The sequence below is a fragment of the Scatophagus argus genome, chromosome 15 (assembly GCF_020382885.2).
Source record: "Scatophagus argus isolate fScaArg1 chromosome 15, fScaArg1.pri, whole genome shotgun sequence".
In the NCBI taxonomy this organism is placed as follows: domain Eukaryota; kingdom Metazoa; phylum Chordata; class Actinopteri; family Scatophagidae; genus Scatophagus; species Scatophagus argus.
In genome coordinates this window covers 3,670,458-3,692,535 of record NC_058507.1, presented here as the reverse complement: position 1 = coordinate 3,692,535, position 22,078 = coordinate 3,670,458, and the positions used below count along the sequence as shown (strand labels likewise).

Genomic DNA, 22,078 nt, shown 5'->3' with positions numbered 1-22,078 from the left:
ACCCGCTGAGGTTTCCAACGATGTAGAGTTAATGCTTTCTAATGCCATTTAACGTTGAAATACAAGTTACCCCTTGTAATTTTAATCTATATACATAAGTATACCTTACGTATGTTACGATTATGTCTGTCATCTGAATTTTGTTTTATTCAGGCAGTTTTATAACGCGATTTTGTTAAAGAAAAGGGACATTTTCCTCATTTTCCAAGATTTGGGGCAAACGTTAACAATCGCAAGCCAATGTTAGCATGTTAGGTGCTAATGTTAGCATCCAACATGCTAACATGTTAGATGTTAGATTTATTTAACCCTACAACCTTTAACTAACACAAACTGGAAACATAAACACAAATTGGAAATTAAAATAGAAGACTAACATTACTAATGTTCAGTATGAAGAGGTACGTGTTATGTCTAGTGTAATAAAGTTAATAATTGTTGGCATTGACCTGGAGGTATATGGAAGCTATTGGAAAAAAAACTGTCATTAACTAGTTTTGTTTAATGTAAAAATTAAGTTATTATCAAGGTAGCCTTATCTAAAAAACCCCACGCGTTAAGTTCGCTATATGTTCGATAATAACTCATTAAGTTTGTTATTAGCTTACGGTGCATTAAAGGGAGAGTTGGCAATGTGCTTTAAATAGGAAGTGTAATTTGAAAATTCACACCGGAAGTGTGGTTGTTGACGGTAAATGTCGGTGGTATTTTGGAAATCAAATCCTGTGTGTGCTCGGTTTCCTCGTTCTGTCAACGTCAGAGTGCTTACAAGTTAACACAGAATAATAATGTAACGCCAGTTAAAGCTCACACCAGACGACCACGACCGACTGTTTCCTGTCCGTCTTTCGGCTCAAAATGGAGGACGTGAGCCAAACGGTTTTAAGGTATTTTAACCTGCTGATGTTGACCTTTGACTTTTCACATGGAGTCTGTATGCAGGAGGCCGTTTGAAGTTGGCCCCCCTTCCGGGGACGCATATTTTCATATCAGTATGCTGCTAATGTGTAATGACAGGTAGTCATATTTACATGGCTGCAGGACCAAACCTACCTGTGTGTGGGGGGAACAGTCTGTGGACTTTTCCACTGTTCCCCCCACCTTGTGCCTGGTAATGTTATGATGCTTGTATTAAGTTTTCTCTTTCTCCGCTGGCTCCTCAGTGCTGTTGAGAAGTTCAAGAAAAGTGAGCATGTTGCCTTTTACAGGTACGTTGGTCATTTTATATCAGTTTTATAATACACAGTTTGATCACAAATAGCTGCATAATCAGCCTCAACAAAGTGCATTTTCCAGAAGATAAGCTTTTAGTGTGCTCAGCTGGATTTGGCCCACGCAGCTTGCCGTTATATAACATCACCCTGAAATTTGCAGCGTCTGGTAATGTTGGTGTTTTTCCTTGTCTCTTTCGAGGCGTCAGATCCAGGGCCCAAACATGCAGCACCAGGCCCTGCTGGACACCATGGTGCTCACTGAGAAGGGGGCCCAACTGGAACTGTTTGAGCCCGACACGCAGGTCTGAACACCAGTATTTTTACTGTACATCAAAGCCAAGAGTGATCTACTTCTTTGGTTGCACTCCACATCATGTTTTTCTGATGTGTTCATGCATTGATTGGGGGAAAACAATCACTTGGAATTTGTGCTTTCCTAAATCTTCTTTGATTAGTGATCAATAATTGTGATAAACAGAAGAAGGGAAACAGAAATGAACTGTTTTTGATTGAAGATTTTTCAAATTAAATTCAGGTCATGTCAAAAAGGTCTTTATAAACTGTTAAATAAACAGGATCTGTTAAAAACGAAAATGAAATCTGTGTCTTGATAACAAGTACGAGTATGTAAAAGAGCTCCCAGTTTTGTAGTAAACCACATTAGCTTGTTGTAACATCTGAAACCTTTCCACACTCTTTTCACAGACGTCACTGCTTCTGTCTGTGTCGCCTTGTAAAAATGACACAGTAAGGATACTGATAGATGAGCTCCATCCCATCAAAGCCCGCTACCGAGTCCCAGATGTGATTGTGGGGGAGGCACAGCGCGAACAGTAAGAGCAGCATCAGCGTCACCCCTCCATTATGATATCCAGTTACATAAGCCGTGAATTTTAAGAAGATCCTCTCCTCCTTTCCTGGGCCTCGTCTGATGCGCTGAAAGCTTTGTGTTGTGTTGCTGTAACCCTCATGTTTGTTGGAAAAGGAACCCTGGGAGATTATTTACTGTGGAAAATCAATGAAGTTTAGTAGTACCTCCTTCCCGTCTGTCGTTTTGTTTACAAGTCAAAAGAAAGTCAAAATTAAAGGGAAACTTCTTTAAACCAGAATAATGGCGGTGACCTCGTTTTAACTGTCTCTTGATGTGCGCGATTGGTTGACCTTTTTCCCCCCTCGTCGTCTGGCAGGTTGAGAGTGGAGAAACGGTGTCAGGACTCCGTCACCCTCTCCTGGTCTTCGGGACGCCACCGGCTTTGCGTGTGGCGTTTCCCCTTTCGGCTGGAGATCCTGCGTGAAGACGAAGTGATGGTCACATTCAACTCTAAAGGCAAACTGTGGTTGGAGACTCTGCAGGATCCTCCCAGGTGTGCATCTCAGAGAGCCTGCTGTGTACAGGAAGCAAACTGACACATGAAGAAGTGAACTAAATTACATTTTCTTTGTGTGTTTTTTTCCCCCTCAGCGCCACCTCGTCTGGTAATGAGGTAGGAGAATACTGCACTGTAATATCAGTCCTAATTTTGGCCTAATCCTAATCCTAATTCGTTTGTCTTCTGTCCCTCTGGCGCCTTCAGGAGGACCACACGAGTTCATCGTGGAAAGAGACTTTCAGGCAGTTTGTGGATATCAAGGCTAATGGTTTGTTTGTGCTGCTTTACCATTTTAAAAGGCTGGTCAGTAATTCTGTTTGGTTATTCTTGTCAGAACTTCTTCCAACACTCTGATGCAGCTGACTGGATTTATTCTAAACATTATTTTGATTCTGAGAACATATAACTGGAACCATATTTACTTAGTACATTTCCTAACAAATGTAACAAAATAACAGAGAAAGAGTCTACAGACTTTCGGTATCTTCGGCGCCTGTTTGGTAGTTCAGAAAAGCACAAAGCATCAGTACAAGACGTGTTGTTTATCTCCAGGTCCCAGCAGCATTGGGTCTGACTTGTGTTTTCACGGGTTCAGTCACGTGTTCGGTCTACCAGAGCACGCCGACAGCCTTCAGCTCAGAGACACCAGGTGCATTTGTATTTAATTGAACTGCAACACCTGCAGCTTTAACGTTTCGCAGCCAGTTGCTAATCTCGTAACTGATTTCATTTCACAGAGATGGCGAACCTTACCGCCTCTATAACCTGGATGTGTTTGCCTATGACTTGTACAGCCGCCTCGGCCTGTATGGCTCTGTGCCGCTGGTGGTGGCACACAAGACCGACAGGACCTTGGGTGTATTTTGGCTGAATGCATCCGAGACGTTTGTGAATGTTCATTACAGCACATCTGAGCCTCAGGTAACTCTTGTTGCAGTAAGTTTTCAGGAGCTGCTCATTGAAAAAGCAGCCCAGGCTGAGTAAAAGATTTTTGAAACGGCAAAGCTGCCTGATAACGAGCACTTAACGTAGCAGGAGTTAAAGTCCAGTCCTGCCGACTCTTGTTGTTGCTTTTGGAAATCCTCTTGGTTGTAAAACGAGATAATGAGAAAGTCTGACCTTTAATTAAATCAGGAAAAGCAAACAGAGAAAGCATTTCCGAGGCAAAGCTTTTCTAGAAGACGTGGAAAATGTGCCTTCATGATCCCCCTTCCTCACCCAGGAGGAGCAAACACCCCCGGTGAAGAGGAGGCGGCTGCAGCCTCACACCGACGTCCACTGGCTGTCGGAAAGCGGTGTGATCGACTGCGTGGTTCTGCTGGGGCCCAGTCCACAGCGGCTCTTCTCCCAGTACGCTCAGCTGACTGGTGGGTATGCAGCCGGGATGGTTTCTTATCATGCACTGAAAGATTTAAGATCTTTTAAAAGAATTTGATGGCCTTTACTGATTCTTTTTAATTCTTTTGCACATACCTACCATGTCTCCCGTCCGTCTGTCAGGATATCAAGCCCTCCCCCCTCTGTTTGCACTCGGGTACCATCAGTGCCGTTGGAACTACAACGACGAAGCTGATGTGAAGGCTGTGGATGCTGGGTTTGACCTCCACAACATTCCCTACGACGTTATGTGGCTGGATATTGAGCACACGGACGGGAAGCGATATTTTACCTGGGACTCCACTCTTTTCCCTGAGCCGGCCGGCCTGCAGCGCCATCTGGAGGAGAGGAAGAGAAAAGTCAGTGTTAGGATGCTCTGTATACTTACTGCCCGCTTTTATTTTAGAAATTCACACAAATTTAGGTTATTTATTGTGTAATTTTTTTCACCTTTCAGCTTGTAGTTATAAATGATCCACACATCAAGGTTGATCCTGATTGGCCGTTGTACCGTGAGGCCAAAGACGGAGGCCATTTTGTCAAGCACAGAGAGGGGCAGATCTATCAGGGCTCATCCTGGCCTGGTTTGTCTTTCATTCCTCATTTAATTTGATTTAATTAATTTAATTCATCGTTGCAGTTATTAGTTATATTGTGTGGTTCTTCCTGCCGTGTTTGCAATATTCAACACATCATGAGACATTTTCAAGTCGACTTTCAGCCATTTTGGAACGAAAAATAAGTACATTTCTTGATACCTGACATTTGTTGTTCTTTAGGTGAGTCCTCTTTCCTTGACTTCAGCAACCCGGACACTCGCGCGTGGTACTCCAGGTGTTTTGGCCTTGATAAGTACAAGGTGAGTGTGAAAATAAGCCCAAGATCAAGACCACTGTGTATGTGAGAGCCAGTTTATCCATAAGAATCAATATGTTTGATCTTGTTAACAAACAGAAGGACTGGAGTGACCCCTGCTGAAGACCTAAACATATTTCTGCCCTTTTCTCTTTGTAGCTGTGGAAATAATGTCACATATTAATGTTTCTACAGCCATAAACTCTCAGAGAGCAGTTTTGTTGTTTGTGTCTGATGCAGGGATCAACCACATCTTTATTTGTGTGGAATGACATGAACGAGCCGTCGGTGTTCGACGGGCCCGAGCAGACAATGCCCAAGGATGCAGTGCATCATGGGGGATGGGAACACCGCGAATTACACAACCTGTACGGCTTTTACCAAGTGAGCGGACTCATTTAACTGCATCCAGCTTGTTTTAATTAAAGCTGTTGACACACCTTTTCATAGTTAATTATCTCCTGTGCAATTTTCAAATCTTCAGCACAGAAATATCTGCTCATCAGGGTGGAAGAGAACATTTAAACTGTTGAGGAACCTCCTCTGTTGAGAGGTAAAGAAGTGATGCGTGCTGTATGGTTTATTTGCGGTTTGTTTCTTCTTCCTGCAGCACATGGCCACAGCAGAGGGTCTGATCACTCGCTCAGGTGGCCTAGAGAGACCTTTTGTCCTTTCACGCTCCTTCTTTGCTGGGTCACAGAGACTTGGTACATTTTTGAACTGGAGAAATGAAACTCAGTCCTTTGTGACGTATTTCTGGTTGCGTCCTGAACTGCATGATTGAATTTTGTTGGGGATGCAGGAGCAGTATGGACTGGTGACAACGCTGCCACGTGGGAGTATCTGAAGATCTCGATCCCAATGCTTTTGTCTCTAAGTGTGGCAGGGATATTGTTTTGTGGAGGTGAGCGCAGCACTGAACACAGCGGATTTCTTTAAATATTAAAATCACAGCTATTGCTGTTATTGACTTCATTTGTTTCAGCGTTTGTGTTTCTTTTGGTGCTGTCACTCTTACAGTAACCAAAGTACTGTGAGGCTCTCATTTCCCTCCCTGTCTCAGCTGATGTCGGCGGGTTTGTTCAGGACCCGGAGCCGGAGCTGCTGGTGCGCTGGTACCAGGCAGCCGCCCTGCAGCCGTTTTTTCGAGGTCACTCTGCCAAGTGGACAAAGCGCCGGGAGCCCTGGCTGCTGGGGAAGGAAGTCACGGCTGCGATCCGCACTGTGATCCAGCAGAGGTGGTTTGAGTGAGCTGTCGGTTGGGTTCAAACAGGGAGGGAAGCAGGAATAATTGGAGCTGTTTTATGTTCACTTTCTGGTTTGTTGTTGCTGTTGTTGATGTTGTGAAGATGCTGAGAATTAGCAGCCTCTGCCATCTTTATTCAGCAGCCAAGACAGCTGAAATCGATCCGTGTCAAAAGAGGACCATGCCTGACTTCAGACGTCGAGCAGTTTTAAATCCAGTTAATGTTTAATTAAGCACATTGTACACATTTTCAGCAACGTTTCTCAGCACGGCCGATCTTTGGCAGCTCTCAACACCGAGCCCATAGCAAAAAGCAATAGGTTTAAATTTTCCTTTGTTCCAAATGCAGTAAATGCATGTTCACAGTAAATGTTCACATGATCAACGTAATGGTCCTCCTGTATGTTGTTTTTGTGTTTTTGGCCTGTTCTGTAAATTACATTTCCCCTTTAATTGACAATAAAGACCTGAAGTGAAGCGAAATCCCCAGTAAAACAGTTTTACCTCAGAGTCAACATGCAGAACAAAACACAAATCGATGTGTGAAGATTTCGTGATTTTCACGGTCTTGTCTCTTATGTCATCAGGTACTGTTTGCTGCCATACTGGTACACTCTATTCCACGAGGCCCACACCTCAGGTCTGCCTCCCCTCAGGTGAGTGCTGCTGCCACCTGCTGCTCAGTGCCCGTACTGCAGCCCCTTGTCAGCTTCTGCAATTGAACCCGTCTGCAGCTTCACCTTTGAGTTTTTCAGGCGCTAGGGGTCATGTTTCTTATACTTTGTGAAAGACAGATTGATAGATCGACTTTTATAGAATATTTAAAAGTTGTACAAAGTGTTGTAGAAATGCTAATTTTATTTAAAACTGCACAGACCTCTGTGGGTGGAGTTCCAGAGAGAACAGAGCACCTTCACTGTGGACAACCAGTATATGATTGGTGATAAATAACTTTTATTTTTGCATTTTTACTCAGTGTACCCTGGAATTATTTTGTTCTTCTGAATTTAATGGTTTGTAATTTCATGCAGGTGGAGCACTGCTGGCTTGTCCTGTAACTGAACCGGGCGTTCGGGAAGTCACAGTCTTACTTCCTGGATCTGATGAGGTAATATTTGGACAATGTTGTCATGTATTCGCAGTGCGCCTCAGTGTGGACCTTATAAAGGCTTGTTTCTGTATCAGGTGTGGTATGATGTCCACTCTGCAAAGCAGCATGAAGGAGGGAGGATGCTGAGTCTTCCAGTCAACCTGAGCACAGTTAGTGTTTATCTTTATTCACACAAGAGCGAGTGGTGGGACTATAATGAGCTCTGTCACTTTTTCTTTAATACTATTAAATAACAGGCTGTACTTAGAATTTGGTAAATAATAACAAAACGCCAGTTCTAAACTGAAATCAAACCAAATATTACATAATGGAGGAAAGCTGACTTTGATTTCCTGGTGTTTCCTCTGCACAGGTTCCTGTGTTCCAGCGTGGCGGCTCGGTGGTCTGCAGGTCAACAGGAAGTGGCTCCTGCACAGCCGAATTCCAGCAGCTCCCCCTCTCCATCACTGTGGCCCTCAGCTCTCAGGTGAGCGTCACAGGAGGTGCGAACCTGACTCCTGTACCGGGTTTCATAAAGCGAATGAAACCGGGTTTGGTTCTGAACATGATTTGACTTGAAGACATGTACTGATGCAACCTGATAAAATTCACATACTTATTGACGGCTGGATGATTAGAAACATTTTAGTCATCCAGTGTAACGGTAGACGTTCATCATAAAGAGGCGATTTAGCTACACATATGCTGTTTGATGCAGTATCAGTATTTCTATCTTTTTTGGTCATGTGGCAACCTAATAATTATTGGTAAGCTACAAGTGCAGCAGTATTTTAACAGTTTGATCCTGTGAGTACTTCAGATTGAGCTAAAGTTCATTCATAAACCGTTTAGTAATGACAGCGTGTATTGCTTTAGACTCATGACGTGTTTATGATGGGTAAAATCCCGCCTGCGGCCCCTTCTCTCCACAGGGCGTCGCTGAAGGTGAGCTGTACCTGGACGACGGCCACTCCTTCGGTTACCGCGACAGGAAGGCCTTCTGCCTGCGCAGGTTCAGCGTGCTGTCGGGCCGTCTGCTCTGCCGGTGAGGATCTGAAGGCTGGCGTAAAACTTAAAAAACGGTCTCTGAGCCGAAAACGCTTCATGCATGATGATTTGATGTGTGCTGTTTCACCTGGCAGTCGTGGCGGTGAGGGAGGAGCTTTTGACTGTGACACTGTGATACAGTCGGTCACCATCCTGGGGGTGAAGGACAAACCATCCACGGTGGTTGTGCGCATGTCAGGTGAGGAGCTCTGCTGTTATGGTTACGTGTAATCACGGCTGGACTGTGACGTCTCACACGCGTCCCAGTACAATCAAATGCACAAAACATGGACTGATTCCAGATTCATCGATTCATCCACATATTTTTCACCTAATCTGAGAGGACGTCAAGTCTCTGCTGTAGTGGAATTAACCTGTCGTTATTGTTGTTGTTATTGTTATGTCTGCTCTTATCGTGATGCTTCACTGGCAGATGCATTTATCATTTTATCAGCCTGTCATGTATGCAGAAACGTTCATTTTGAGCCGATTTAAAGCCTTTATCGACTGATACAGACGACACGTGGATATTAAAGTGCCTCTTTACTTATAAAGAGGGAGGGAACCACATTTATTTTATTCTGTAGAAAAATGAAGCGATCTTGAGGTTAAGAAAAAAAGCCAAGTCTCAACAATTTGTTATGAAGAAGCAAAAATTCAGCCTGTCTGTTATCTTTTTTGCCTTTCTCAGTAACAACATTAAAAAAAGGAGTCTGAACCGAAGCAGAACGTGTTTTTCTTTGTCACCAGGTGCTGAAGACACCTGTGCTGCATTTCAGTACTCAGAGACCTGCTGCACGCTGACGCTGAGCAGCCTGAACCTCCGAGTGACGGCGGACTGGGAGATTCAGATACTGTAGGTTAACTGTGTGATGTGTCGGTCACTGGTTTTAACTCTGATGGATTTTTTTGTCTTAGTCGTGCAAAGAGAATGTGAGGCAAACCTTGTTTTTACAAGGTGTGTTTTTACCAGCAAAGTACAATAATTGATTGAATGTATTTGAAATGAAATGAGGACTTAAAGTGGAGTGCAGCTAACAAATCAGTCTCAAAACAGGTGGAAAAGGGACGCCGCAGCTGTTTTAATTATTTTACTTGTACTGAACTTCTTTTCACTTTTGAGCACTTTAAGGAAAAGTATTGCCAGCTGGCAAATCCCTCCAAAGGCTTCATCACCGAGTGCCATCATAACTTCTCTCTCTTCTGTCGCATTAGTTGACTGAATGTTGTAAACATCAAGAAAACAAAAGAGATGTGTTTTAATCTGTGAATGTTGAGATTGATTTTGATGTTAATCAGCCACGCAGTGACGTGCTTTCAGAGTTGTGGAGTGACAGTTTACTGAATTAAAGAACTGATGTGCAGCTTCCAATGTTACTCTAATTTTTTGGGTTTTTATCCCTACATTTTGTTGCTAAGTTAAGACCTTGTGACAAAACATAAATCACATTCAGCGGCTTGGTGCTATGCTGGTGTGATGTGTGAGCTGACCTCCTCTTGGCCCCAGACTTCCTGCTCACTGAAGAGTGGCTCAAAGTGGCACAAAAACAAATGATGAAAAAAAAAAAAAGCCAAATTCCTCTATTTGGTGTGTAATCAAGGACTTTAGTGATTAAACAACAAAAGCTTCAAAGTGCTTCATAGGAAGAAGAGAAAGTGATAGAAGACAGTGTATGAATCACACAGACAGAAGTGTAGAACCCAAAAAATAAAAACTTATTTTATGGATTTATGGAAGTGTGTTTGGTTAAAGGCGGTATTACAGTAAAGTGATGTAATTTTCTGATCTCAACAGACTGTTGTAGCTGTTCTCATATTCACCTTGAGCTGACTCACTCATGATATCCACATTACTGATGATTCTTTATCAAAAATCACAGCAATAGTAAATTATTGTTGCAGTATTGTCATCGAGGCATGTGGTCAAAAATATTCAGACATTTGATTTTGTCCATATCGCCCAGTGGTGAGAAGGACTGATATCAATCCTCTGTGCACATGTTCAGTATTTTCCTGCCGTGAATTGTTTGGTATTCTGCCTGCCAGGACAAATTCTGATTCTGTCACCGCACATTAGGACCCGTTGATCCACTCTATACACACATACAGTATACATTGGCGGCTCGCTGGTGATCATCCGTGCTGTGATTGAATTTGTACTTTTTCGAGCGGAGCTAAAAATGGATGATACTCCTCTCGATTGCGTTAGCCTGCTCTGGTTATGCTGAGACTGCTCAATGCTGAGCTCCATTGAGAATAGGTTTAAAGGGGTTGAATGCCTTCTGCTGAGGCAGGGCATATACCGACCACTCTTTACATGCCCTCTGGCGCAGCCCGCTGGCCTTTGTGTCACCCAACAATGATGGCACCAGAGCACCACAGCCAGGGAGAGATCATTGTTCGGTTCAGCCAATGGGAGAGCAAGAAATAGATGTTTATGTGAAGTTTGAGTTTCTGTGCATACGTGTGTGTATGTGCATGGTAATGCAAAGGTGAATGCATGTGGAGTGAATGTTTCTTTCTCTCCGAGCTTTTGCATCTACTCTGTGACGAAGGGGAGGGGGACGTCACACAAAGAAAGAACCAATCAGACATTAGCTGTTTGGATTTATGCCAGGGTTTTTAGGCTTGTAAGACTTTAGTACAAGTGGCAAAAGCCAGTTTTTTAAAAAAAATAAATAAAAGCTGAGACGAGATGCCCTATACACCGTCTGGCTTTTTCTGTGACCGGTTGATCCGGGAACGAGAGAGGAGAGACGGGGAAGGGTCTCTGAACAAGCCCATCCGCTTCAACGGCCAGGACTATAACGTCCTGAGACAGGAGTACCTTCAGAGGAAGAGCCTGTTCGAGGATGACTCTTTCCCGGCCACCGTGGAGTCTTTGGGCTTCAAGGAGCTCGGACACAAGTCCAACAAGGTCAAGAACATCGTCTGGAAGAGGCCCAAGGTAGGAGGAGGGGGTTAGACCGGGTTGGCACATGGAGAGGCACGTTGACCGCAAAGTTAAATAAAGAGGGGATGGATCACACGTGTGGGAGGTGGGACATGATTTTTGATCCGCAGCAACATCAAACCTGCATGGAAAACTAACTTCTGCTGTGGGATTTTACCTGGAGACGCAGATCGGATCAAAGTGCTCAGCATCAGTCCTACATGGATGTTCGGCTGCACAGCCTTGAAGTGTCATAATGCTCATATTTCCTATTTTTTTTGCCTTAATGGCTCTAATGTAGTGTATGGTTCAGTACTTATCTAATCAGAGACAACTGTACAAAGTCAGGATTTACAGAATTAGTTCCAGAGAGCTTTACAACACTGCCAAGGCTCCGATTATTAAAATCAGATGAGTAGCTGAGATGAAATTGGTTATCGCTCCTGTTTAACTGTTTTTGTTTATTGTTTTTTCGACAGGAAATCTGTGAGAACCCTCAGTTCATTGTCGGAGGAGCCAGTAGGACAGACATCTGCCAGGGAGATCTCGGTAAATTACGCCTCTTTTAACACTGTGGGAAGCCAAAGTTTTGTTGGGAATGACACGAGGGATTTATCTTGCAACAACCTCTTTAGCCCAGTGAATTAATAAGAACAACGCAGGAAATATCAACCTTAAAACCTTTCAACACTGTCCTATCATTGTTTGGTGCTGCATTAATTGTTTCTGGGTATTGTTGAAACTCACTGACTGTAGCAGAAATGCACAAGGCGGGTTGGGAGGGGGCGTTGTTAGAACACACAGAGCTTGACAGGACTGTTTGAGACTATACAACCTGTGTGGAAACAGTTCGTATTCAGGCAGTTTGGGGGGGTAACGGGGCAGCAAACATCCTGTGGATCCCCCACTCACGGCCTCCCTGCCTGCAGCGGCCTCCCCATATTGTGCTTACTCTTTTGGAAGGGAATCCAACCAGCAGCACTTCTCATTGTTGTTCAGTTCAGACTGCAAATAAAGGGGACCAAAGGGACAAAGGTCCTGGCAGACCTGGTAACCGTTCCCTGCTGAAAAACTTTACATTGTTTTCAGCGTGGCAGCTAACACTCTGTCTCACACACACTCACACACACAGACACACCTGGACAATCAGAAAACACAAACGTCAGCACTCGGCGGCGGTCTTATCCTGCAGCAAAATCACAAGCAGAGAAGTTCCCACTCGGTGTTTGCTTTTGTTCAGAATGGAATCACTCACTCATTGCTGAGGTACACGTCAGCTTCTTGTTGAATGAAGACTTAAGTCCATACGGCAGGCAGAACGTTGGAAATGAAAGCAAATGTTAATCAGACTGCGGTTAAAAAAAAGCTTGAGTCAGTTCCCAAACTGATCAGCCGAACACATTTGCCTCGAGCCTCGTTATTACACATTTTATAATCACACTTTAGTTCGTAAGATGTGCGACTGTCATGAAAACTGCTCTCCTGCCACAGAACACATTAAAATGGTACTCAGGTGAACTGAAAAACATGACCGGTCTGTGCTCAGGTGACTGCTGGTTGCTGGCTGCCATCGCCTGTCTCACCTTGAATGAGAAGCTCCTGTACCGTGTTGTTCCCCAGGAACAAAGCTTCTCGGAGGGTTATGGCGGCATCTTCCACTTCCAGGTCAGAAACACCTCATTTCACACAGGCTCTCTCCGAGTATTCAGGCCTTTTAGCATTTTATCCTCCTTTAATATCAAGTTTCTTGAACCAGAATCAACCTCCATTAGTCGCTGTGTAGCTTAAAATGTTATGAGCAAAAAGAGAAATTATCCTGATGAAAGTCATCTGATTTGGGCGTTTAAAGTCTGCAGATGCCTTCGCATCCTTTTAACACTCGATCATATTGATTCTGCCTCCTCCTCCGCCCTTCAGTTCTGGCGGTACGGCGACTGGGTCGATGTGGTCATCGACGACCGCATCCCAACCTTCAACAACCAGCTGGTCTTCACGAAGTCCGCTGAGAGGAACGAGTTCTGGAGCGCCCTGCTGGAGAAGGCCTACGCCAAGTGAGTGCCGAACTGTTTTAGTTTCCATGCTGGAGGCCAGAAGAGCTTTTGCTGTCAGTGTTTTCCGGTGCAGCGTTCACCTTCGGCTGAAACAGAGCGAGAAACTACACAGCATTTCATTGGATTGGACATTAGTGGTTTAGACATGTTGTAGCTGTATTTTATGTATTTTATTCTGAGCTACATGTACTATATTAACAGTTTTTAGCATTTTTTCAAACATTTTGCGTAACTAAACCTGTTACTGCATGCTGTCGACGCAGGCTCATACAGAAGCTTTTTATATTAATCCTGTTATTAATCGTAACAGACATAAATCACATAAATTACCAGAAGAACAAGAATAAAAATAACTTTGAACACAGTTTAACAAAATGGACACGTGGATGTGTGTAAATGTGACACCTGAGCTCTTCTGTCCAGGCTGCATGGCTCCTACGAGGCCCTGAAGGGTGGAAACACCACGGAGGCCATGGAGGATTTCACCGGTGGAGTCACCGAGTTCTACGAGATGAAGGAGGCTCCCAAAGAGCTCTATAAGATCATGAAGAAAGCTCTGGAGAGAGGCTCCCTCATGGGCTGCTCCATTGATGTGAGTCACACTTTCTCACCTGTGGTATCTGTGAACACCCTTTAAAAATGATGTCAGGTGTCTTCGGGTGTTTTCTGCTCTCAGTGTGTAAAGCATGTATTGTGTGCACCTGCAGTCTCTGGTTCCGGCTCGCTTTGAGACTCGTACCGTGACGGGACTCGTGAAGGGTCACGCCTACTCTGTGACGGCAGTGGAGGAGGTAAAGCCGGACACTGACAAAGAGGACGATATATTGTGTGTGACCAACTCCCACAGTTTAAATGTGACAGTCTCCTCTGGTTTTGCGCCCTCCCACAGTGCAGGCCGTCTCAGCACAAGGACGCCAAAGTTCGTCTGGTGCGTCTCAGGAACCCGTGGGGTCAGGTGGAGTGGAACGGACCCTGGAGCGACAAGTGAGAGCCTTTTCACCACCTTTACTCATACTTAAATAAATTCTGTTACAGCCGAGTTAGAGTTTGATGACAGATGTACAATTGTGACGCCTTGACGTTTATTTTTTTCATTTATAAAGCTCAATTCTTAAGTCTTTTGACAGTTTCAGCATTTTTAACTTTCTCTCCATCAGCTCTAAGGAGTGGGCCACGCTGTCCAAGGCTGAGAAAGAGAAGCTGCAGCACCAGAGTGCTGAGGATGGAGAATTCTGGTAAGCTGCATATTTTTACAGTTTTTTCTACAGCTTTGAGAAATGCAAGGTCACCAGGACCTCTAACCATCCACAAAAACGAGTCTTTCCCAAGGACACGTCGACATGCAGACTGCAGAGGCCAGGGATGGAACCAGCAACCTTACGATTCTTGGACGAAAAGCTTCCAGCTAGAATTCAGTACAAATGCTTGAACAAAGATGAGATCACCTGGTAATGATTAAAGAAAAATACAAAGTTCACACACTAAAAGGAAAACCCACCACAGGTACAGTTGTGGTGGTGTTTTGGAAGCAGCAGAGTGCTGAGATGTGACCCCAAACACGCAGACTGATATTAGCCACATGTCCCCACCCGCTCTGTGCCCATCCAGGATGTCATTTGAGGACTTCAAGAAGAACTACACTAAGATTGAGATCTGTAACCTCACCCCCGACGCCCTGGAGGACGATAAGATCCACAAGTGGACGGTCTCTGTGAACGAAGGCCGCTGGGTGAGAGGCTGCTCCGCCGGGGGCTGCAGGAACTACCCAGGTACCTCAGTCTGCGAGAGGAACAAGACGGTTTACTCTTCTCTCAGATGTTTTCAACAAACACAAGAGCTTGATCACTCAGGGTGGTCTTTATCGCTTATTATATAAGCAAAAGAAAAAGCAAGTAGTGCAAGTGTTTTCTGTATGTGCTGCCGGTGTAACCTTTGACTATCTGATGCAGAGGATCAGGTCTGAAAAACACCTGTGAGAACACTTCCTAAATGTCCTGCAGACACTTTCTGGACCAACCCTCAGTACCGCCTTCGTCTGCTGGAGGAGGACGATGACCCCGAAGACAACGAAGTGGGCTGCACCTTCGTGGTGGCTCTGATGCAGAAGAACAGGCGGAAAGAACGCAAGATGGGAGCCAACCTCTTCACCATCGGATTCGCCATTTATGAGGTGTCCTGTTCTTGTTCACTCTTTTATACGCGTCAATAACTTCGACACCATAAGAAAAATTAGCTTTTAATCCTTGAACGACACAAACACTGACGTTTCCTCTGTCTCCCTGCAGGTGCCAAAGGAGGTAAGGAGCATGAAGGAAACCCTCGCAGCCGAGCAGCACTTTGTCTTTATATCCACGTTTCTAATTTTCTTCATCGTCACCAGCTGTTGTGAAGTGGTATGAAGGCGTCTTCTCTTGTCTCCTGTTTTGTGACCCCCTCCAGATGCATGGCAACAAGCAGCACATGCAGAAGGACTTCTTCCTGTTCAGCTCCTCCAAAGCTCGTTGCAAGTCCTACATCAACCTGCGCGAGGTGACCCAGCGTTTCCGCCTGAGCCCCGGGGAGTACGTCATCGTTCCCTCCACGTACGAGCCGCACCAGGAGGGAGAGTTCATCCTGCGAGTCTTCTCCGAAAAGAGGAACACCTCAGAGTGAGTGTCAGGGTGGCCTGCAGGGGGCGAGCTGGGGAAGAGGAGGGCTTGGCTATGTAGTTTCCCCCCTGTTAGAATAACCCTGTAAGCTTATGTTCATTAGTAGATGATTTCACCCCACTGATGTTGTTTCTGTTCATCAGTAGGGCTGGGTATTAAAACAGAACATCGGGGCTTTCATGGTGCTTGGTATTATTAGAGGACATTTAAATTTTGGCTGAACGTTGAAATCAAGAGCTTGTTTGGAGGTTCAATGCATTTTTCTACAGGCCATAAATTTAACTTGATCACGTGTGAAAAACCGAGTTGTGATTTCCACCTCACAAAGAGACGCAAAACCAGTTAAAGGCTGCAGCTAATGATTGTTTACGTTATTGATCGATCCTCAAGTCCTCACTGTTTTTCACTGTTTCTCGACAAGTTCCTCATCAGACGTTTTGTTTTGCCCAACCGACTGTTCAAAGCATCAACATGTTCATTTCACTGTGATGTCAGACACACAGAAGAACAGCAAACACCAGCAGCTGAGATGGGTGGACTTTGTTTGGCACATGTGCTTAAAAAAATCACTCAAAATAGGCGTCGATTAAATTCAATCAACAAATTGAACTGAATTGACTTATAGTTCCAGCCCTGTTAAATGTTCCCAGTTCACTTCTATTTTACTGCATGTGCAAAAGTGTGTTTCAAACCCGAAATGGCTCCTCATCAGGTCGAGGAGTCAAATTCAAACTGGTTTGAGCTGCACCGTTTGGATTCAGAACTCTTCTGCACCCGATTAAGAGTTGGTTTGGTCTCAAAGCTTTTTCTAATATCTAATCTAATATAATAAAGAAATTTTACGTGTTCCAACAGTGTGTGAGGCAGAAATCGCAACTGAAGTTGTTCATTTTCTGGTTGATGATGTTCAGCACTATAACATGGAAGCACCCTAACAAAAACTGGTTTCTAAGGATACCCAGCCCTGCTTGTTCTTCTGTGAGGTAGCAGCAGCAGGACTGACTTAGCGTAGAAAATTTAATGGTGATCACTTTGGGATGGGGGGGTTGTGTGTTTGTTAATGAGGGTGGGCTTTCTGTCGGGGTGCTTGGCGGGTGGGAAACTCAAACCACCAAGAACAAACAATTTTAACGGCGATTTGATTTGTAGAACTGGAAGAAATCGGCCCCAGTTCGAAGCTGTTATGGAATCTTTTTTAGGACAAGCCACTTCAGATTCGGGCGTGCTCCGGTAACCTTTTCAAAATATTCAGTGCTGTTTTGCTCGAGCCTCAGCAAACATCCACCCAGCCCTCACCCTCACCCTCCCCCGCCTCCCGCCTGCTGCCCCCGGAGGACCAGGCAGCACGCAGAGCCGGCCTGCACTCTGACGGAGCGGGAAGCTGGCCGTGAATCAGGCTGTGGGATGGATGTGCACCTCAAACAGCCAACTGTGATCGGCTTTGATTTACCAAACACGCCTCCACATGGGCCACAATGTTAATACCATTAGTTTTAACCAGCTTGAATGCCAGAAAGATGTGGATTTTCACGTAGTCAAACTCACTTAAACTCCTGTAGAAAGTACAAAACCCAAGAAGACGGCGAAACAACAGGTGGTGCCAGAATAACACATTTTATTCACAGCTTCATTTCGCCCTTTTAGTCCGATGTGAGTATGGGACTTCATCAGCCTTTAGAAATGAATCATTTAAAGGTTTAACTAATTTAACTGATGTCTGATATGTGATGAGGACAACACGACTGGCCGTAGTGAACAGATGAGTGTGCAGGTTTTGTGGTCCAGATGAGATGTTGTTGTCCCCATCGTGACTGCTATTTGTTCGTCTTCACCCAGGGAGATAGAGAACAGGATCGAGGCCGATCATCCCGTGGTAAGAGTCCTTTTTCCTTTTGTTTTGGTTCCATCAGTTCTCCAAGAGAGAATCATTTGTTCCTTTTTTTCTTCTTTTATTTGCAGTATAAATCTTCTTCAGTGCATGTTCAGCATGTTCACCGTGCATGATTAACAAAATTCCTCACATATGAAGGCAGCTCTGAACAAAGTTTTCATCTTTTCCCCCTCTTGTGTTTCTCTGATCTTCTTCCTCTTCCTCTTCCTCTTCTTCTTCGTGGCTTCGTGACGCCTCAGCCGGCGCCGGCCTCAGCGGGGGAAGAGAGCGAGGAGGACCAGCAGTTCAGGACTATTTTTCAGGAGATAGCCGGCGATGTGCGTACAGCGAGAAGAACAAATAAGCATTTTTGTGTTTTCCTGAATGGTCCTAATAAACAGCACAGTGCAAACACATGTGTGTGACACTTCTGATTTCTTCTTCTTTTTCATTTCTTCTTCTTCTTTCTCGTCTCCCTCACAGGACATGGAGATCACGGCCAACGAACTGAAAAACGTTCTCAACAGAGTCATCACCAAACGTGAGTCCACTTAAATCTCTTTGCTCTCAGCTGGGCTTTAAATGGACTGAGCCAATCCGGAGGCAGCAATCAGTTCAAACTGACCACTCATAAGGCACCAACTGTTCCTCATCACCCTCAGGCTGAGTCCAAACATCCATCCCCTGAACCTGCAGACTGAGACCTCATCACACACTCGTTGATCATATTTTGTATAACTGAACTCCATATGCAAAGAAACTAAACTTTTGAGATTAAATCTAGTCGAGTAAAACGTACAGTATTTGCCTCTGAATTGTCATGGAGTAGCAGTACAGTAAAACAGTACTTGAGTAAGTGTACTAAGTTACTTTCCACCGCTGCTGTCAATCAAGGAGACACATGCCGAAATGTAGCTTTACATACCGACAAGCCTAACTGATGGGGAAAATGTGGAAGAGCCTGAAATGACGTGGGAGGTTTTATTCCGAAACAAGCGAGATGAGTGTAAAATCCTCCTTCTGTCTTGATGTGTTGGCCTCTAAGCGTCGCGCTGCCCTGTGTCTCCCTGCAGATAAGGACCTGAACACGGAGGGCTTCAGCCTGGAGAGCTGCAGGAGCATGATTGCTCTGATGGACGTATCCTTTGTATCGAGTGCATCGGGCTGGCTGTTGCCTGTAGGAGGCACAACCTGCCGAGACCCATGGTGGGGTCTGTGATGGACGCTCCACAGGGCCTAGGCCTCGTTTCACCACAGTCACTTAGAGGATCATTTATTTGTGGTCATCCAACGTGCTTCTGACACGGTGGAGAATACGCTAAAATCTTCCACCGTCCGTACGTCAGTGAGGGTAAATCAAACCTGCAGCCGCTTTGCGGGGAAATGTTGCTTTACAGCTCAGGTGTGACGCTGAAATGATGTTGTTAATGAGAGGAATATGAAGCCGGTCGCTCTCAGAGTGGACACCGACTGGTTTGATATGTGATTATCAGTCTTAACTGCTCGTGTTCAGATGGATGGGACAGGAAGACTCAATCTGCAGGAGTTCAGACATCTGTGGAATAAGATCAAGCAGTGGCAGGTGGGAACGCCTCCTTTTCGTTTCCGCTGCGTCCCTCTCTTATTTACTCACAGTTCAGGCTGCGTTCACACTGTGGTTAAAGTGACCCACTTTCTCAAATCTGATCAAGGAGACCGGAAAGGGTTTTGATAGAAGCTTCTTCCCATAAATCTATTAAATTTACAACCTCTCGTCTCCTCCATCCTCCATCCTCGGCTGACAGTTGAGGTATAGTGATGTCACAGCAGTGTCAGACCTGATTTGGGACCACATAAGAAAGTGAGCCAAATCAGACCTGATTTGGGACCACATACGAAAGTGAGCCAAATCAGCGCTGAAATGACGAGATTCCATGTAACGTGTGCACTTCACTGATCTGGGTTACATCTTAGTAAAAATCAATAAATCTGATTTGCCTGCAGTGTGAACACAGCCTTTAGTGTGTGGAGATGAACTTGCTCCCAGCAGGGTTTTCTACATCGAGTTCACACGTGTTCCTCTTTCAGGGGATCTTTAAGCACTACAACGCCGACCAGTCCGGCAGCATCAACAGCTACGAGATGAGGAATGCTGTCAATGATGCAGGTAACAAGTCCCCCAGAAAGCACAGAGGATACGTTCACTCACTAAAAATGATCCATGCAGACGTTTTGGAGGCTTTTTGGTTTTATTTTTTGGGGGTTTTTTTTGGGTCAGTTGAATTTAGTTTGCTGTGTTAAAATTTCTCCAGAGTAATCACGACTTTCAGAGGTAGCAAAACCTCAGCCGTGCAAGGGACTTTTGTATGTTAGCTGGTGACCCTTTAAGTTTGTTGTTAAAAAAGTAGTTTTGGTTCCCAAAATTTGGTGTAGTTGTGATGTTGAAAAATAACTTTTAATGCTCTGTGTTCAATTTGACAAACCAATCTATCAGTCTGAACCTGAAATATGTATTAAGGATGGTCAGTAGTTTCTCAATCATGGACCTTCAAAGGGCCATTTGTTTGATGTTTTGCTATGTTTTTCATGCATTTTGAAGTGACGACGTCGAGTCCTGTTTTCTGGGCTGCGATGTGAACGTGCTCAGTCTGTGCTGCAGATGAACTTACAGCTTGAACTCATCCTCTAAATGTTCTTGTCACTGTACAGTCATGTGTCTTGTGTCCCGCTCAGGCTTCCGTCTCAACAACCAGCTGTACGACATCATCACCATGCGCTACGCAAACGAGAACATGAACATCGACTTCGACAGCTTCATCAGCTGTCTGGTTCGACTCGAAGCCATGTTCAGTAAGTCGGTGCCTCGCTGACACTGTGCTGAACCGCAGACGAGCTGAACATTCCTGAGACGTTATTTCAAGTCTTACATCAGGGTTTTATTTATTTTTATCAGTCATTCGCACAGTGTGGCTGACGCATCCCAGCTAATTAACACCTTGTACATTCGGTCTGTTAGCACAGATGAAACTCTGCTGTCTGGCAAAAATAAAAACCAAAGAGGGGAAATTCAGCTGTGTTTCTTCTCTGCAGGGGCCTTCCAGGCCTTCGATCAGGACGGAGACGGTACAATCAGACTCAGTGTCCTGGAGGTGAGAGCTCTGAACTCACTCCACAACCTTTTTTTTATTATTTTGTGAGAAGGTGTCTTTCCAAGACGTGTATTCTGTATTTGTGCTACTGATTTGTGCCGCTCATTTCAACTGCTTCGTTTTCTTAGTTGAATCAGCAGCAGTGCTTTATGGTCTGTGAGATCATCACATGTTTGTAGCACGACTGTCCCAAGGTGCACAGTGGACATTAAGTACTCACTCGGTCTGGTCTTTTCCTTCTCCACCCGCAGTGGCTCCAGCTGACCATGTACGCCTAGAGAGGCCCACCGTCGCCCAGGTGAGCTCCACGCCACACGAGGACCAGACCTGCCAGCCTTTACCTCAACACTCAGTGTGCCCGATCGTCGTTAGCTCTCATCCACTTCACCTGCAGCCTCCCTCAGTCCTCCTCAGAACTCTGCTCCTCCTCCTCCTCCTCACTTTTACTTCACCTTCCTACTGCTTCCCTCCATCTGGGCCTCAGGCCTTTTGCATTTCCTTCTCTGCTCTTGTACTTCTGTCACCACTGAAATATCAGTCTCTCCTTTCAGCCATCAGCCTCCCCTTATTTTTTCTTTCAGTCACCCTTACGTTAAACACCCGTACGGAACTTTTCTCAGGCATCAAACACACACCACCTCTTTTTTTTTTTTTCTGTCACAATACCTCACACACCTCCTCCTACCAACCCAGCCTCCACCCTCCGTGTTCTTCTTCTACTGTTATCAAACTGAGCAGCAGGGGCATTCTTCCTGTATTCATCCCAGTGAACTGGGCTCTCTGGTGGACAGTAAATAAACTTGTGAATCACTCCTACGCTTGTTATATTTCTGATAACACAACCAACACCTCCTACAGGCCTCCTGAACAAACATCACTCTGCCCCCCCATCTTGTTTTTAATCACTTATTTTTGTTAATAAAACTATCCTGCTGGACTTCCTGTGACCCTGCTCCAGTCTTAATGGACAGCGGCGCCCCCTGATGGACAAACTCAGGCTTCTTCTGTTCATCCCAGCTCTTCATGTGGATGGATGGGTTGCTGACGGGTTTTCACTCAAACATCGACGTTCGAGGTTCAAATACGGATTTGAAAGAATATGTTTAATGGGTTGGACTGCAGCTTTTTTGTGGTTTTTCTTTTTTCCTACTAAGGCTTTGGTCTAATGAGTGTACTGCATTTTTAACCATTTTAACCAAATAAATAAATGTGTAGTTATTGGTGTGACTGTGTTGCCAGTGGATTTGATG

General features: G+C 44.9%; 2 protein-coding genes and 1 long non-coding RNA gene across 7 annotated transcripts; 2 read left to right on the top strand and 1 right to left on the bottom strand.

Annotated features, from left to right (window-relative positions):
* Positions 1–34: 34 nt before the first annotated feature.
* On the top strand, positions 35–9,571 carry ganc (glucosidase, alpha; neutral C). Of its 2 annotated transcripts, none has more exons than XM_046412989.1 (25): positions 35–887; positions 1,164–1,208; positions 1,414–1,516; positions 1,920–2,047; positions 2,402–2,578; positions 2,677–2,698; positions 2,789–2,852; positions 3,137–3,233; positions 3,322–3,505; positions 3,807–3,951; positions 4,085–4,320; positions 4,419–4,545; positions 4,741–4,820; positions 5,057–5,200; positions 5,427–5,523; positions 5,619–5,720; positions 5,880–6,054; positions 6,650–6,718; positions 6,938–7,002; positions 7,094–7,170; positions 7,248–7,322; positions 7,526–7,639; positions 8,085–8,197; positions 8,295–8,398; positions 8,950–9,571. In XM_046412989.1, the coding sequence occupies exons 1-25, from the start codon at positions 859–861 to the stop codon at positions 9,057–9,059; spliced, it is 2,682 nt and encodes an 893-aa protein (XP_046268945.1). In that variant the 5' UTR covers positions 35–858; the 3' UTR covers positions 9,060–9,571. The 2 variants fall into 2 exon arrangements, with proteins under 2 accessions (XP_046268945.1, XP_046268944.1); XM_046412988.1 differs by lacking the exon at positions 35–887 and adding an exon at positions 931–1,017.
* Positions 9,572–9,917: 346 nt separating this feature from the next.
* capn3a (calpain 3a, (p94)) lies at positions 9,918–22,055 on the top strand. 4 transcript variants are annotated; one of them, XM_046412993.1, is made up of 21 exons: positions 9,918–11,146; positions 11,611–11,680; positions 12,678–12,796; positions 13,049–13,182; positions 13,606–13,774; positions 13,890–13,973; positions 14,072–14,166; positions 14,340–14,417; positions 14,791–14,951; positions 15,183–15,352; positions 15,468–15,479; positions 15,622–15,830; positions 17,667–17,703; positions 17,961–18,038; positions 18,184–18,241; positions 18,774–18,838; positions 19,214–19,282; positions 19,768–19,846; positions 20,413–20,529; positions 20,770–20,828; positions 21,080–22,055. In XM_046412993.1, exons 1-21 carry the CDS (start codon positions 10,895–10,897, stop codon positions 21,104–21,106), a joined length of 2,142 nt encoding a protein of 713 aa, XP_046268949.1. In that variant the 5' UTR covers positions 9,918–10,894; the 3' UTR covers positions 21,107–22,055. The 4 variants fall into 4 exon arrangements, with proteins under 4 accessions (XP_046268949.1, XP_046268950.1, XP_046268948.1 ...); XM_046412994.1 differs by having other exon boundaries at positions 17,961–18,074; XM_046412992.1 differs by having other exon boundaries at positions 9,918–11,680; positions 12,678–13,182; positions 18,774–18,847.
* Positions 13,085–15,164, bottom strand: LOC124071932. Its single transcript, XR_006845421.1, has 4 exons — positions 14,848–15,164; positions 13,922–14,154; positions 13,588–13,813; positions 13,085–13,286 (listed from the first exon to the last, which is right to left on the bottom strand). It is a non-coding gene; the product is annotated as an uncharacterized LOC124071932 (long non-coding RNA).
* Positions 22,056–22,078: the final 23 nt, after the last annotated feature.

Excerpts from the sequence above, each read along its gene's own strand:
- ganc (XM_046412989.1), top strand. The coding sequence starts at position 859 with ATGGAGGACGTGAGCCAAACGGTTTTAAG. Across the intron at positions 1,209-1,413 it reads GAGCATGTTGCCTTTTACAG|GCGTCAGATCCAGGGCCCAA; the intron begins GTACGTTGGTCA and ends GTCTCTTTCGAG. Across the intron at positions 8,198-8,294 it reads TCGGGCCGTCTGCTCTGCCG|TCGTGGCGGTGAGGGAGGAG; the intron begins GTGAGGATCTGA and ends TTCACCTGGCAG.
- capn3a (XM_046412994.1), top strand. The coding sequence starts at position 10,895 with ATGCCCTATACACCGTCTGGCTTTTTCTGTGACCGGTTGATCCGGGAA. Across the intron at positions 14,167-14,339 it reads AACGGACCCTGGAGCGACAA|CTCTAAGGAGTGGGCCACGC; the intron begins GTGAGAGCCTTT and ends TCTCTCCATCAG. Across the intron at positions 17,704-17,960 it reads TCGAGGCCGATCATCCCGTG|CCGGCGCCGGCCTCAGCGGG; the intron begins GTAAGAGTCCTT and ends GTGACGCCTCAG.